The sequence below is a fragment of the Aotus nancymaae genome, unplaced genomic scaffold (genome assembly GCF_030222135.1).
Source record: "Aotus nancymaae isolate 86718 unplaced genomic scaffold, 86718_ANA_hifiasm-v0.15.2.pri h1tg000090l, whole genome shotgun sequence".
Lineage (NCBI taxonomy): Eukaryota > Metazoa > Chordata > Mammalia > Primates > Aotidae > Aotus > Aotus nancymaae.
Genome location: NW_026988505.1, coordinates 4,263,269 through 4,277,016, shown reverse-complemented (window position 1 = coordinate 4,277,016; position 13,748 = coordinate 4,263,269). Strand labels below are relative to the sequence as shown.

Below are 13,748 nucleotides of genomic sequence, written 5' to 3'. Positions count from 1 at the left end.
CTTTAAGCTAACTGCCAATCTGATTTTTCAAGTGAAAGAAAATACGACTTTGGCTATTTGGATAAAATGATGTATTCTTGCTAATTTTTATGGTCTAAAATACACTGACAATAAGGTTTTCAGAGGGGCTATAGGGAAAATTATCATCTATAATTTTCTCTGCCCAGAAGAGCATATCCATTTTCTGGAGCCATATCCCTTCCCCTGATTTAAAGATTCAATTCATAAGCCAATTACTACCAGGATATGAGCTATTTTTTCCCTAAGAAAATAAAGATTTAATAACAAATTTATTCATTTATTTATTTTTTATTTTATTTGAAGTTCTGGGATGCATGTGCAGGATGTTCAGGTTTGTTATGTAGGGAAATGTGCACCATGGGGTGGCTGCACCTATCAACCCATCACCTAGGTATTAAGCCCAGCATACATTAGCTATTTATCCTGATGCTCTCCCTCCGCAAGCCCCACTGACAGGCCCCAGTGATGTTGTTCCCCTCCCGGTGTCCATGTGTTCTCTTTGTTCAGCTCCTACTTATAAGTGAGAATTTGTGGTTTGATTTTCTGTTCCTGTATTTGTTTGCAGAGGATAATGGCTTCCAAGCTCCATCCATGTCCCTGTAAAGGACATAATCTCCTTCTTTATTATGGCTGCATCGTATTCCATGGTGTCTATGTACCACGTTTTCTTTATTCAGTGTTTCACTGATGTGTACTTGAGTTGAGTCCATGTCTTGTTCCTGTGAATAGCGCTGCAATGAACATACACACTCATGTGTCATGGGATCTAATTAAACTAAAGAGCTTCTGCATAGCAAAAGAAACTATCATCAGAGTGAACAGACAACCAACAGAATGGGTGAAAATTGTTGCAATCTATCCATCTGAGAAAGGTCTAATATCTAGAATCTACAAGGAACTTCAACATATTTCCCAGAAACAAACAACCCCATTAAAAAGTGGGCAAAGGACATGAACAGACACTTCTCAAAAGAAGACATTTATGTGGCCAATAAACATATGAAAAAAAAGCTCAGCATCACCGATCATTAGAGAAATGCAAATCAAAACTACAATGAGATACCATCTCATGCCAGTCAGAACGGCAGTTTTTAAAGTCTGGAAACAACAGATGCTGGTGAGGCTGTGGAGAAACTGGAAACATTTTACATTATTGGCAGGAATGTAAATTAGTTCAACCATTGTGGAAGACAGTGTGTGAATCCTCAAAGAGTTAGAACAAGAACAAACACTGGACCCAGCAATCCCACTACTGGGTATATACCCAAAGGATATGAGATTTTATTGTAGTCACCATGGACTGTACCAGGAATGCTCACAAGACCCAAACAGGTCTCATAGCGCTCCCCACTTTGGCCATAGGTGCCAGGTGAACAGATGGAAGCTCCACACCACAGCCCTTCACTCACTTGGGCTGAGTGAGAGTAAGGGTGGGAGATGCCTGGTGGGGAGGTTCTGGCTTCTACGCCGTGTCTTAGCTGTGTGGACCAGGCCTATCTGCTAGGCTGAGGCTGAAGGCCAGCTGTGAGAAAGAGAGGTAAAGGCATCATTGTCCAAGTGTTGTCCAGTAACCTGGGTCATTTCTCCTGAGGATACCAGCATCCCCGACCCTTCTAATTTGTTTAAGTCATATTTGGTGATTTCTGGCCACTCTATCTACAGCTATCATGAAAATGCCGACAATTGGTGATGGGAGAGCAGAGGGAATTAAAATCCAGTGCCTTTTAAATATACTTACGAAACTTTCTGCTGATAGTACCCATAGAGGGCACTGTGCACAGAAATCGGGAACAACCCTGACTTACCCAAACACTTGGGCAGAGATCGGTCCCATAAGCCATTTGCCATACAGGTCAAGGCTGAAGATCCCAGCAAGTAAAATCCCTTCTTGCAATGGTAGAGGACACTCATTCCGTACTCAAAACTCTCAGGGAAGTTCTGTTGCCCGTGACGAATGGCATTTTCCACAAAGCCTGGATCGGAACAGTTCACCACTAGAAAATGAAACATTTCAGACACTATTTAGAAATAGCTAGCAATAACAAACAAAACAGATCAGAAATGAAGGCGAATTCCTCATCACTTTAGAAAGCTGAGAAACTGACAACATGATGGCTGAGACTCATGAAATTCCAGTTTCGAGGTCAATCCTACTGACCGCTTTGGGCCACTATTCTTCAAGAAGTGTCAAGCAAAAGTGTCAATTGCTATGACCACAATAGCAATTTTCACATGAGGCTAATTTCCTCTAGTTGCTAATAACATTTCTTCAACGTAAATTCTGAAATTAGTTTTCTTGGCTAAGTTTTTATGTTCTAAAAATTATCAAACAGAACGGGCTGAGGTTTGCTTAGTTTAAATGTTTTCACTTAAGAGTGGTGTTTTAAAACAATAATTACCCCCCAACACACATGCACCTACATGCATTAGTTTTAATATGTGTGCCTAAAATAATTTTGCGCTATGTGGAACACAACTAAAAATGACAATTATTCCATCAACACTTAATAGAAATGCAAATCAAGCCAGCCTCTGATTTAGTCCTCTTCTCCCTTTAGAAACAGGCTCGTGGTGAGTCCGTCCTCTGCAGCGTGCGGGACACGCTCTGGTTCCTCTGAAAGGCATTAGCTTGAATGCCTGTTGGCGTCTGCATGGGAATTAGCGATGTACTTTTGCAGGTGCAGAGGAAAAGAAAAAACCCTGATTACCTCATTCTTTGACCCACCCCACCAGTGAATGAGGCAGCTGTTACAAAGGCCACACTCTCTTCAGATATTTCTGGCTCAGAAAAGCACTGTGCAAATGAATCTCAGGTGGCCTCTGCACATCATGGGTCCCAGAAGCTGAAGGCAAAACCTGTACCCAATCTGTGCGTTTTATTTCTTCTCTATTCAAAAAAGGAAGGCCGAGGGCAGAATCGAGGCTTACAGCATTCCATTTTAGTGCAGTACAGTAATGTTTTATGCTTCTTAAAACAACTCTGAGTTTACAGAAGAAAGTCTTGAGTTATTTTGAATCAAAAAAGCAAAAACAAATAAACAAAACAAAAGCGTGTAGTTCGGGCAGATGTTTTTTTAAGGTCCCATAGGGCATTGCATCTGCAATAAAATTGTAACCAAATCTCTAAAATAGCAGGAATTACCTCCTGTGAGAAAATCTAATTAGCCTGAAAATGTGATTATTTGTATAACGTGGAAGACGACCAATTTGTCCCATTCTTACACCAAGTATAAGAGATGGAAACAGCTCCCCATGCCACACTTTCATAAGGAGACCGATAGCCCGAGACTGGAACAGTAAAGATACTTGTGAGTTTATGTTTGTGCTTATATTGCTCTTAGGAGACTGTCCAAAAGTAATTTCAAACTGTGACTGCAGTCAAACTAGAGGAAGTCACTTAGGATAAATGAGTGGAAGGCTTTGACCATCTCCCGCTAGGATGCCCAAGAGAAACCAAATGGCCCCAGGATGCCGAAGGCCAGATTGAGCTGAGGCCAACATTTCTCCTCCTCCTCCTCCATCTCTTCCTCTACCTCTGTGTCCTCTCCTCCTCCTCCTTTTCTTCCTCCTCCTCTTCCTTCTTCTCCTCCTTCATCTCCTTGTCCTCTCCATCTCCTTTTCCCTCCTCCTCTTCCATCCTTCTTTTCCTTCTCCTCTTTCTCCTCCTCCTTCTCTTTCTTCCCTTCCTTATTGTTTTCATCTTTTCTTTGGCCCTCTCTTAAAGCTTCACTGGCAGAGAGGCATTTATTGGTGCAGTAACAACAGGATCCAACAGCTTCCTTCTCCTTGCAGGCAGAGAACTAAATGTTCTCTGAGTTCTTTCATGGCTGATGAAGGAGGATTTATAATACGTGAGTTTCATCACCTTGCTGTAAAACTATGGACTGGAATTATCTTTAAGGGTCACTCTTGGAGATGATAAACCCCTCTTCTTGGCAATCATTCTGCAATGTTAGATTGTATTAGAATTGCTTGGAAGGTGTGTGTTGAAATGCTAAACCCTGAGTTTCTACCCCTTCTTTTCCTAGTTCAACATCCTTAACATACTGAGCAGTGAAAAATATTTGAAAGCAACAAATATTCTTTGAGCTCCATGTGGGGAAACTGAGTGGATCCTTAAAACGGAAGAAGCATGGATACAAATACTCTAAATCTGCTCGTGCATTTTTTCAGTCCTGCATAGAGTTGCAGTCAGAAGTATTTTCTTTTATTCTTTCCTATTTAATTCTGAGGCTCCATTAAGAGATTCAGCTGCTTCTATGTGCTGGAGGAAAACTAGGGCAGGAATAATTTGACTTATTTGTCCATGATAGAACTTCCAGATCATTGTTGCAAATGGGTGTGTTTTACCATACAGAGAATAATTTACCTGCCAGAAGAGTTTGTTAGTGACCAACCAATCCATACCAGCACCTTTACCATCTGTATTTGTTTTCCCATTTTATATGCGAACAATTCCTCTCCAGGGATCTCATGGAAAGAGTCTTGTGTGACTGACAGGTGAGCTGTTGGTTTGGAAACTATAGGGAGAAATGACCAGTGAAGTTCATGGTGTGGAGCTATGTCAGGCGCACCTGCAACCACTCCAGACCTGGTTCATGACATGGTGTTAAGTACAGGGTAATGCATCAGAAAGAAATAAAGAGGTTCACTCTAGACGGCTGCACCTCATTTTAACTTCTTACCCCCCAACATGCTAAGACTTGATTTCCAGGTGTGAAAACCTGACATGGAACCTAATTTTGTCAGCTGGGAGGAATGATAACACTGATGTCTTATATACATTTAGTCCAGTGTGGAGAAATTCCAATGAACACATATGCTGTGTTCTGTGGCAACAGTTGGGTATGTGGAAGGGTAAAAGAAGAAGTTAATACAGTGATCAATAACAGGTCCAAAGTGACGACGACCACTGAACTAGAAATACACAAGGATCAAGACCCCTGATCCTTGTCTGAACACATGTCTGGTATAGCATAATAATCGAATGCATCAGCATTCCTTTGTGACACGAATCCCAGCTGCACCCCCACTCCCTTTTTCCTGGAGAGTACCAGCTGGAAATCTTATCCCTTCATAGGGTTCTATAGGTGACTCAATAAGCCATTTTCTCTGTATATGCTCCCTAATCGGAGATGTCATCTTAAAGATGCTCAAGTAGAAATACAAACATGGCCGGGTGCGGTGGCTCACACTTGTAATTGCAGCACTTTAGGAGGTTGATGCGGGCAGATCACTTGAGGTCAGGAGTTTGAGACCAGCCTCGCCAACATGGTGAAATCTCATCCCGACTAAAAATACAAAAATTAGCCAAGTGAGGTGGTAGGCGCCTGTAAATCCAGCTACTTGGGCAGCTGAAGCAGGAGAATTGTTTGAACCAGGGAGGTTCAGGCTGCAGTGAGCCAAGATCACACCACTGCACTCCAGCCTGGGAGACAGAGTGAGACAGAGTGAGACTCTGTCTCAAAAACAAACAAACAAAAACCAAATATGGACAAGAACATAAACTTCTATTATTTATTCTCTTTCAAACTTTCTTGAGGACCATGGAGGTCCTTCTTATCCAGTGATGTCCCTATTCTCAGTTAAGTAAATGTACTGATTGCCTGATGAAGGAAACATGAAAACACCAGTTTTGAGATTTAATGGTGAATGATTTGAGCAGTTTTCCCAGCTCCACGATTCGTCACTGTTCCCGTGGCGTGCCTCACACCATGGGTCTCAGCAAAGCGCCCACCCTCTGACCAAGGCTCCTCCTCTAGGGGCTGTGAGTCCTGCCATGTGCTCACTAACCAACTGCTTCCCTCTCCAGACTCCCTTCCCAGGGACCAGAAGCAATAATTGCTCCACATCCTCACTTCTTTCTAGAACCCAAAGCAATGGCCGTGTTTTCCTGAAAATCCCCCTAATGACAGAGAAATATGATACATTCCCATCCCAGGTTCCTTCTCCAGCTGCTGATCAATAGAAATGAAGCTGCCTCTCTGCACACTGGTCTCTTCTAGGCAGTTTGGCTCTAAGACGAAGGGCAGTCACAGGGCATCACATAAGAGTCTGCTATCCTCTCCAAGGCACGGGGGTTTTTGTTAGAGCTTGAGTTTTGCAAGATGTTCTCTACCTTGGAAAGTGAAAAAGGATGATAATTCCCATATATTTGTTCAGAAGTATTCACCTATAGCCCATGGCCCCAGACCTACGCAAGGTATTGAGAAAATGAGATACTTTGAAATGTCTCATCTGCTAGGTGAGCCCGTTGGTCAGAGGCATTGAACCTGGGAAGCACAGAACTGCTCTGGTCTTTCTTTACCCACTGCCTTTGCCATATTTCAATGCGATCATTTCCCTTCAGTTGTAGATTGCTTTCCGTATGGTACATTAGCAATAGCAGTTGACTGCTACTGCAGATTTACCAATTCAGATAAACTTGGGCACACATCTTCTGGCAGCAAAGCCTTATACAATTTATATCATCTAAAAGGTGATTTTCCTAAGGTCTTGTGCTTCAACAGGCCAATTATTTCTAGGGTGTAGCATTAAGGGTACTTTTTATTTATGTACAAACTTCATAAAGACATTCAATGTTCTTTCACTTGAAATCGCAAGGCTAAAATAGTTCTTAATACACCTGGCACACCGATAAATTTTGAGCTTTTATGTTATATAAGTTATTTAAATTTCTGTACCAAGGTAAGCACTAAAACATACTAAATATACATCTATGATTGAAACTGCCACTGTTGGAGATCATTTTTGGAAATGTAATCAATGAGTTAATTGGAAATAACAAAAAGTACAGAAGTTTATAGTCATCAAAATGAAACCAGAATGATTTTCTAAACACAGATATGGACTTATACTAAGACTTGAAAAGTCTCAGAGAATAGAAAACATTTCTTTAAAAAGCAATCTGGACTTTAAATTTGTTTTTACAATAGACATGCTTCAAAATTGCCATTTCCTTATGAGCAAACACTTTTGAAAGTAAAACTTGTTAATAATTGATTAATGAAAACATACCTTTTTTTAAAAAAAAAAAAGCAAAAATTCAAATGGAATCATTGAAGTATTCAAATGTTGTGAAAGTAAAAGATGTTCAAGCAAAGAGTATTTTATGTTTAAATACATAAATTACATTCAATCCAGAGCTGTGTTTCCCATCTGAGCTGTGTTTTCTTTCTCTGAGTTTTCAGGAGTCATGAAAACTTAGAGAGAGAAAATGGTGTTGTTTTTAATAAATTCCAGCTATTATAAAGAGGCAGTGAATACAAAACCTACAGGAAATTTCGTGTAAGAAGATGACTACATAAATGAAAACCTGAAGTGACTTCCTACTCTACTTATAGACACTTAAAAATACGGTTTTGTGCTTCATTCTGAGGTGAGCTCTTAAAACATACATGGCAGGGCAATAACAGCTCTGTTTATTTCACACTCAATTACTGACAAATTCATCCATCTTAATGTATATAAATGATTTAGATATTCCATATGAGCAACAACCAGTTTGTTCAAATTTTAGTGTGTATACATCCATTCATTCAATATTTTTCTTAATTACATTCACATGATTTAAAAGAAACACATGCATGAATAGCAGATAGGCACACACACACATACACACATGCACAAACACACACACACACCACACTCTTAATGAGTGTAGTCCAAGTATGTCATTGATGAAACTAAATGAATAAAAGTGAACTAAGAGGGGTTAATAAAATATTATTTAAACCACAAAAACAGTCCAGGTGCAGTGGCTCACACTGGTAATCCCAGCACTTTGGGAGGCTGAGGCAGGCAGATCACTTGAGGTCAAGAGTTTGAGACCAGCCTGACCAGCATGGTGAAACCCTGTCTCTACTAAAAGTACAAAAATTAGGTGGGCATGGGGGTGATTGCCCATAGTCCCAGCTACTTGGGAGGTTAAGGCAGGAGAATCACTTGAACCTGAAAGGCAGAGGCTGCAGTGAGCCAACATTGTGCCACTGCACTCTAGCCTGGGTGATGGAGTGAGACTCCATCTCAAAATAAATAAATAAATAAATAAATAAATAAATAAATAAATATATTTTTAAAACCATGAAAATGTGAAAATGAATGAAATATTCATACACGTACAACATGGATGAACCTCAAAAGTACTACACTAAGTGAAAGAAGCCAGGCACAAAAGACTTTAGGTCAAATGATTTCATTTATAAGGAACATTCGCACTGGGCAAACCCATGGAGCAGGAGAGTAGGCATTACTGATGGGAGGTGGAGGAGTAGGGAAATGGGGACTGCGTATGGGTTTATGGTTTCTTTTTAGGGTGATGAGACATCTAGGAACTAGACAGAGCTGATGATGGCACAACATGGTCATGGGGAAGTGCCACTCACCTGCACACTTTGGAATGGTTAACTAGGTCTAGTTTTATGCCATCTGATTATTTTTTTTGAGATGGGGTCTTGCTCTGTTGTCCAGTCTGGAGTGCAGTGCCATGTCTTGGCCCACTGTAGCCTCCACCTCTCATGCTCAAGGGATTCTCCCTCCTCAAACTCCTGAGCAGCTGGAACTACAGGCATGTACCACCACATCTGGCTAATTTTTGTATATTTTTGTAGAGACTGGGTTTTACTATGCTACCCAGGCTGGTCTTGAACTCCTGGGCTCAAGCCATCCCTGCCTGCCCCAGCCTCCCAGAGAGCTGGGATTAAAAGCGTGAGTCACTGCGCCTGGCTGAATTTTGTCTAAAGAATAATATAAACACTGAAAAAAAGGATTGTCCAATATCATGTGTTGGGGCTTCATTCAGTACTCACGAATCACAAAGCAGTGCTCTTTACTCATTCAAAACTGCTTCCCTTTATATAAACTTATGTGAACTTTTATATGTGTTTTAAAAATTTATGTGAACTTTAATGTGTGTTTTAAAACTAAGAGCAATGTAGAGAGGTCAATTCTAGTTAGTCAAGTCCTTTTAAATTGGAGACTTCCAAAATGTGAAGCAATAAACGGGTTGGACTGTCTGTCAGTGTTTTCTAAATCATTCCCCTTGTTGAAAGTAAGATTATATTTTCCTTCTTCAATTCATTTATTACCCGTATCCTGTTGACTGCAGCAGAGGGGGCTGCTGTCTGCACCTGCCCGGCATCAGTTTCCTGATCCTATTACAAAATAGGAGTGTCGGGACTCTCAGCAGCTCTCAGATGCCAATTGGATATACTTTAAAAATATTTTTTAGGAAGTCAGCTTCTAATTATTTGAAGAGAAGGCTCTATCCTTTTTTCATCAAAAGCAAGTGTAAAGCTGAATTTTCATTAAAGTGAAGGAAGCACTCAAAGATCTCCTGGGACATATAGCTCTAATCCTCTATAGTAAAATACAAAAGAAAGTATTGGGTTTTGTTTTTAATGTTTTAGAAGACAAGTTTGGCTAAAATTTTAGGATGTGGACTGTGTGCCACAATGAAGACAGCTCTTGTCTCGGCCCTTATGGCCTCATGCTGGCATGGAGTTATTCCATTGCACTGCAGAAGGCAAGCAAGGCTTGCAAAGTTATTGTCAATCGTGGTTTTGAAAGTAAGAAAATAGGCTGGGTGCAGTGGCTCATACCTGTAATCTCAGCACTTTGGGAGGCCTAGGTGGGTGGACCATCTAAGTCAGGAGTTCGAGACCAGCCTGACCAACATGGTGAAATCCCATCTCTGTTAATTAAAAAAAAAAAAAATTAGCTGCACATGGTGGCATACTCCCAGCTACTTGAGAGGCTGAGGCAGGAGAATCATTTGAACCCAGGAGGCGGAAGTTGCAGTGAACTGAGGTTGTGCCATTGCACTCCGCCCCCTTGGCAACAGACTGAAACTCCATCGCAAAAAAAAAAAAAAAAAAAAAAAAGAAAGAAAAGAAAAGAAAAAAGAAAGAAGAAAGAAAACAATATTCATACAACAAAAGAAGTAGGCTAAGCAGTTGACCTCATGTGTGTACTGCGAGCAGATAAATAGTCATTTTGGGTCATTCTACGAGGCATAAAATTAGTGCAATGTCTATAGTAGTGTCTTGCAGTCTTTCTGAATGTATAATAAAGTTTATTAAAGGAGATTGATGGATGAGAACTTTCAGAGTCTTATTTTCTTGCAATGGTTGAATTCTTTCCCCACACACAGAAGTTTGCACCTGCTGTTGTTGCTTTTGTGGTGAGGATGCAGGTGCTGATGTCATGCTGAGAACTCAGCCAGGGCAGTGGAAAGTTCCCAAATCGAGCACCAATTTCCCACATGCCATCGTGCCCACTCACATGATACCACTGCCATGTTTTACAGAGGAAAACAGATGTTTTTTGACTAAAATGTTTATGAAAAATAACTGGTGTGGCAAATGTAGAAATTAAAACCATCAATATTTTATCTTTATATGGAAAGTGGGTACAACTACAGAGAAGTACACAGTAAAGTTTGTATAGGGTCAATTAATTAAAAAATATCTAATTCAGAAACTTATTTACAGATACCTTTATCATCCAAATTTTATTTTTTTAAAAATTTTTGGTTAGAAATATAGAAGCCCTTCCTGATGTTTCTTTTTATTTAAACCCAATAGCTCTTGAATATCCATAGGTTAAAAAAAGAATAAAATGGTGAAACTCTATTTAAATCTCGGACTTTATACAAAAATTAACACAAAATGGATCACAGACTTCAAAATATATAAAATGCAAAGTGATAGAAAAAATATAGGAACACATCAAAATCTAGGTCTAGGCAGAGTTCTTAGACTTGACATCAATACCATGATCCACAAAAAGAAAAGATGATAAATTTAAAACTGCTGCTGCTCAAAGGGCCCTGTGAAGAGGATGAAAGTCAAATGAGAGACAGAAACATTTTGCCAATCATATACCCGACAAATGACTGTAACATAGAATAAATAACTCTTAAAACTCAATCTTAAAAAAACAAACAAAAAATCCAAACAATTCAATCAAGACATGAGCAAAATGCCTGAACAGACATCTCACTGAAGAGTACAAATGGAAATAATCACCAGACAAGGCACTCACATCGTTAGCCATCAGGAAGTTGCAAGTGAACACCACAGAAAGCTATCACCACACATCTATCAAGAAAGCTACAACAAGACAGAGTGACCAGACGGAACGCTGGAGAGGATGTGGAGAAATTGCATCGCCCACACATGGTCGGTAGAGATGACAAACAGTACCGCCATGCTAGAAAAGTCCTTGGCAGTTTCTCATAAAACTAAACTTGCAAATAGCATATGTCCTGGCAGTTATACTCTTGGGCATTTTCCCAGAGAAATGAAAACTTATAACCACACAAAATCCTGTTCCTAACAGCTCATAGCAGCATTGTTTGTAATAGCAAAGTCTGGAATCAACCCAGATGTCCTTCAATGGGTAAATGGTGAAACAAACCATTACATCTGTACCATGAAATTCTACTCCGCAGGAAAAGGGGACTGAATTATTGACACAGGCAACAACTTTGAAGAATCTTCAGAGAATTATGTTGAATGAAAAGGCCCATCTCAAAAGGCTGCACACCACATGATTTTATTCATTTACATAACATTCTTGAAGGGAGAAGGTCAGAGAAGTGGAGATGAGGTTAGTGGATGCCAGGAATTAAGAATGAGGTTGGGATGTGTGGGTGTGTTTATAAAGGGGAAAGGGGGATTCTTGCGTTAATGGACATTTCCTATCTTGACCATATCAATGTCCATATTCTGGTTGTTCTAACGTCCTCTAATTTTGCAAGATTCTACCACTGGGTGAAAGTGGGTAGGGTATAGAAAGAACCTCCCTGTATTATACCTAGTGCTTGCCTGGGAATCTACAATTATCTCAAAATGAAACAATTTATTATGAATGTATTTACTCATTCAACAGAGAAAAGGAGAACTTTAATGGGAAAAAAGAGAAAATTGATGACATTTTATCCAGAGAAAAATAACATACTGAACATATGAAATATTTTACATATTCCATATAGACATATAATTTAATAACCTACCATATTAAAATGTACTGTTAACATATTTGAGCTCAAATATTTTTACAAATGAGAGATTACAAATTAAATCAGCTTCTTATCAGGACGATGACCCACAAGATCGCCAATGTTCGATTTTCACTGAGATAATGCTGTTACAAAGTAAAGAAATGAAACACATTGCTATGTTTATGATTGTCCAGTCACGGTTTTAGAGCATTTCAAAAGACTTTTCAGAATAGCTGAAAATAGATGCATACACTACTGTGGGGAGCTGAGGGTGGTGGGGGATGTTTGATTCTAGAAGTATCAGGCCTAGGCAGTAACTCAGCTCTGCTCCCTGTGGAGTCCTGTGGCCTCCACACAGTCACCACTAGCTCTGCTGACTCCAGAGTGTATTTTGCTAGGCCCTGCTCCATCCTTCCCAAAACACCACTGCAGAGTTGTCAGTCATAAGAGTTCAACTGCCAAAAAGGCTGAATTATGTGAGAATGAGAACACGCAGTATTTTGCATTTCCTCTTATTTCTCATGATTGTGAAACTAAAGTGAAAGAAATCATTTCAATCCTAATTCTGCACATCAGATTTTTCCCATTTAATTATTAAGGTCAAAACAAACAGAAATGTAATGAAAGAAGAAAAGTTGTAGTTCAGGTGAGATCGGTGACCACGTTCCTCTCCTGGTCTTTATATTTTGAGGGAGACCATGTTTGGATAAAATGAAAGCTGTGATTCAAGCTGAAGAAGAAGACCCAGGCATCTCAGATCAACTTCCCCTTTGACTATCACACTGCATTTCAATAGAAGAAAAGGCTGGCGCCTCCTGTTTCACCTTCCTGTAGGTGACAGGCTTGGTCTTGGGGAAACTCTCCGGAAGGCGCTACTTTTACTTAAAACAAGATCAAACCGGACACCTTTTCACGTGTGAGTACTAAAACTGTAAACCAGAACCCTTTCATATGTGATTCCTGAAACTGTAAACGGAAACCTTTTCACATGTAAGTCCTAAAACTGTAAACCGGAACCCTTTCATATGTGATTCCTGAAGCTGTAAACCAAGACCCTTTTCATACGTTATTTCTAAAGCTATAAACCTAAGATTCTTCTATGTGTAATATCTAAAGTATAATCCTATATAAAGGCAGAACCCTCCTTTGTTAGATGAGCTGAATTTGGACGGAGAATTTCCTCAGCTCCTGGCTGTAGTAATAAACTCTTTCCTCCTGTATTCGGTGTTCCGGAGATCCGTTTCTCGCGGCCTTTCTTACTATAAAGCAAGCTCTCTCTTGTGCATCTGCAACTGACCAATGACCCTGGGCTCCTTAAGAGGGGTGCTTTCCTCCTCTGGACAGGGGCCAGGGCTCAGCTGAAGTAGGGGCACTGGCTTCACCCCGTCACCCTGGTTTCCTTTGCATTCTGTGCTGTGGTTTGTTGAGTGATTTGACCATTAGTGTGTGGTCAAATCCTAAACATTCTGATCTTAACAGTACTAGTATTTTAGGGGGAAATAGAGCTAGAAGTCTTTACTTAGCCTTTGAGCTTATGCCAAGCCCTCCAATTCAGACCTGCCCCAGAACTCTGCAGTTGAGTGGCCAACTTCTATGCAACCTCTAATCATTTTCCAAATGACTTGGTTTACCACTCTGCTGTCAGCTTATTTGAAGATAGCTCCCTTGGGAGCCATATGATAAGAGAGGTTCTTGCCAGAGAAAGAGACATTGATACATTCCT

The 13,748-nt window shown here is 40.1% G+C and overlaps 1 protein-coding gene across 1 annotated transcript in view; it reads right to left on the bottom strand.

The window, feature by feature from the left end:
• Positions 1-13,748, bottom strand: part of CSMD1 (CUB and Sushi multiple domains 1) — a 2,129,340-nt gene that overhangs the window by 38,836 nt on the left and 2,076,756 nt on the right. The window contains exon 55 of the mRNA XM_064369795.1: positions 1,827-2,015. Within this exon, the coding sequence (XP_064225865.1) occupies positions 1,827-2,015 (189 nt within the window). The remainder of the gene's footprint in view (positions 1-1,826; positions 2,016-13,748) is intronic.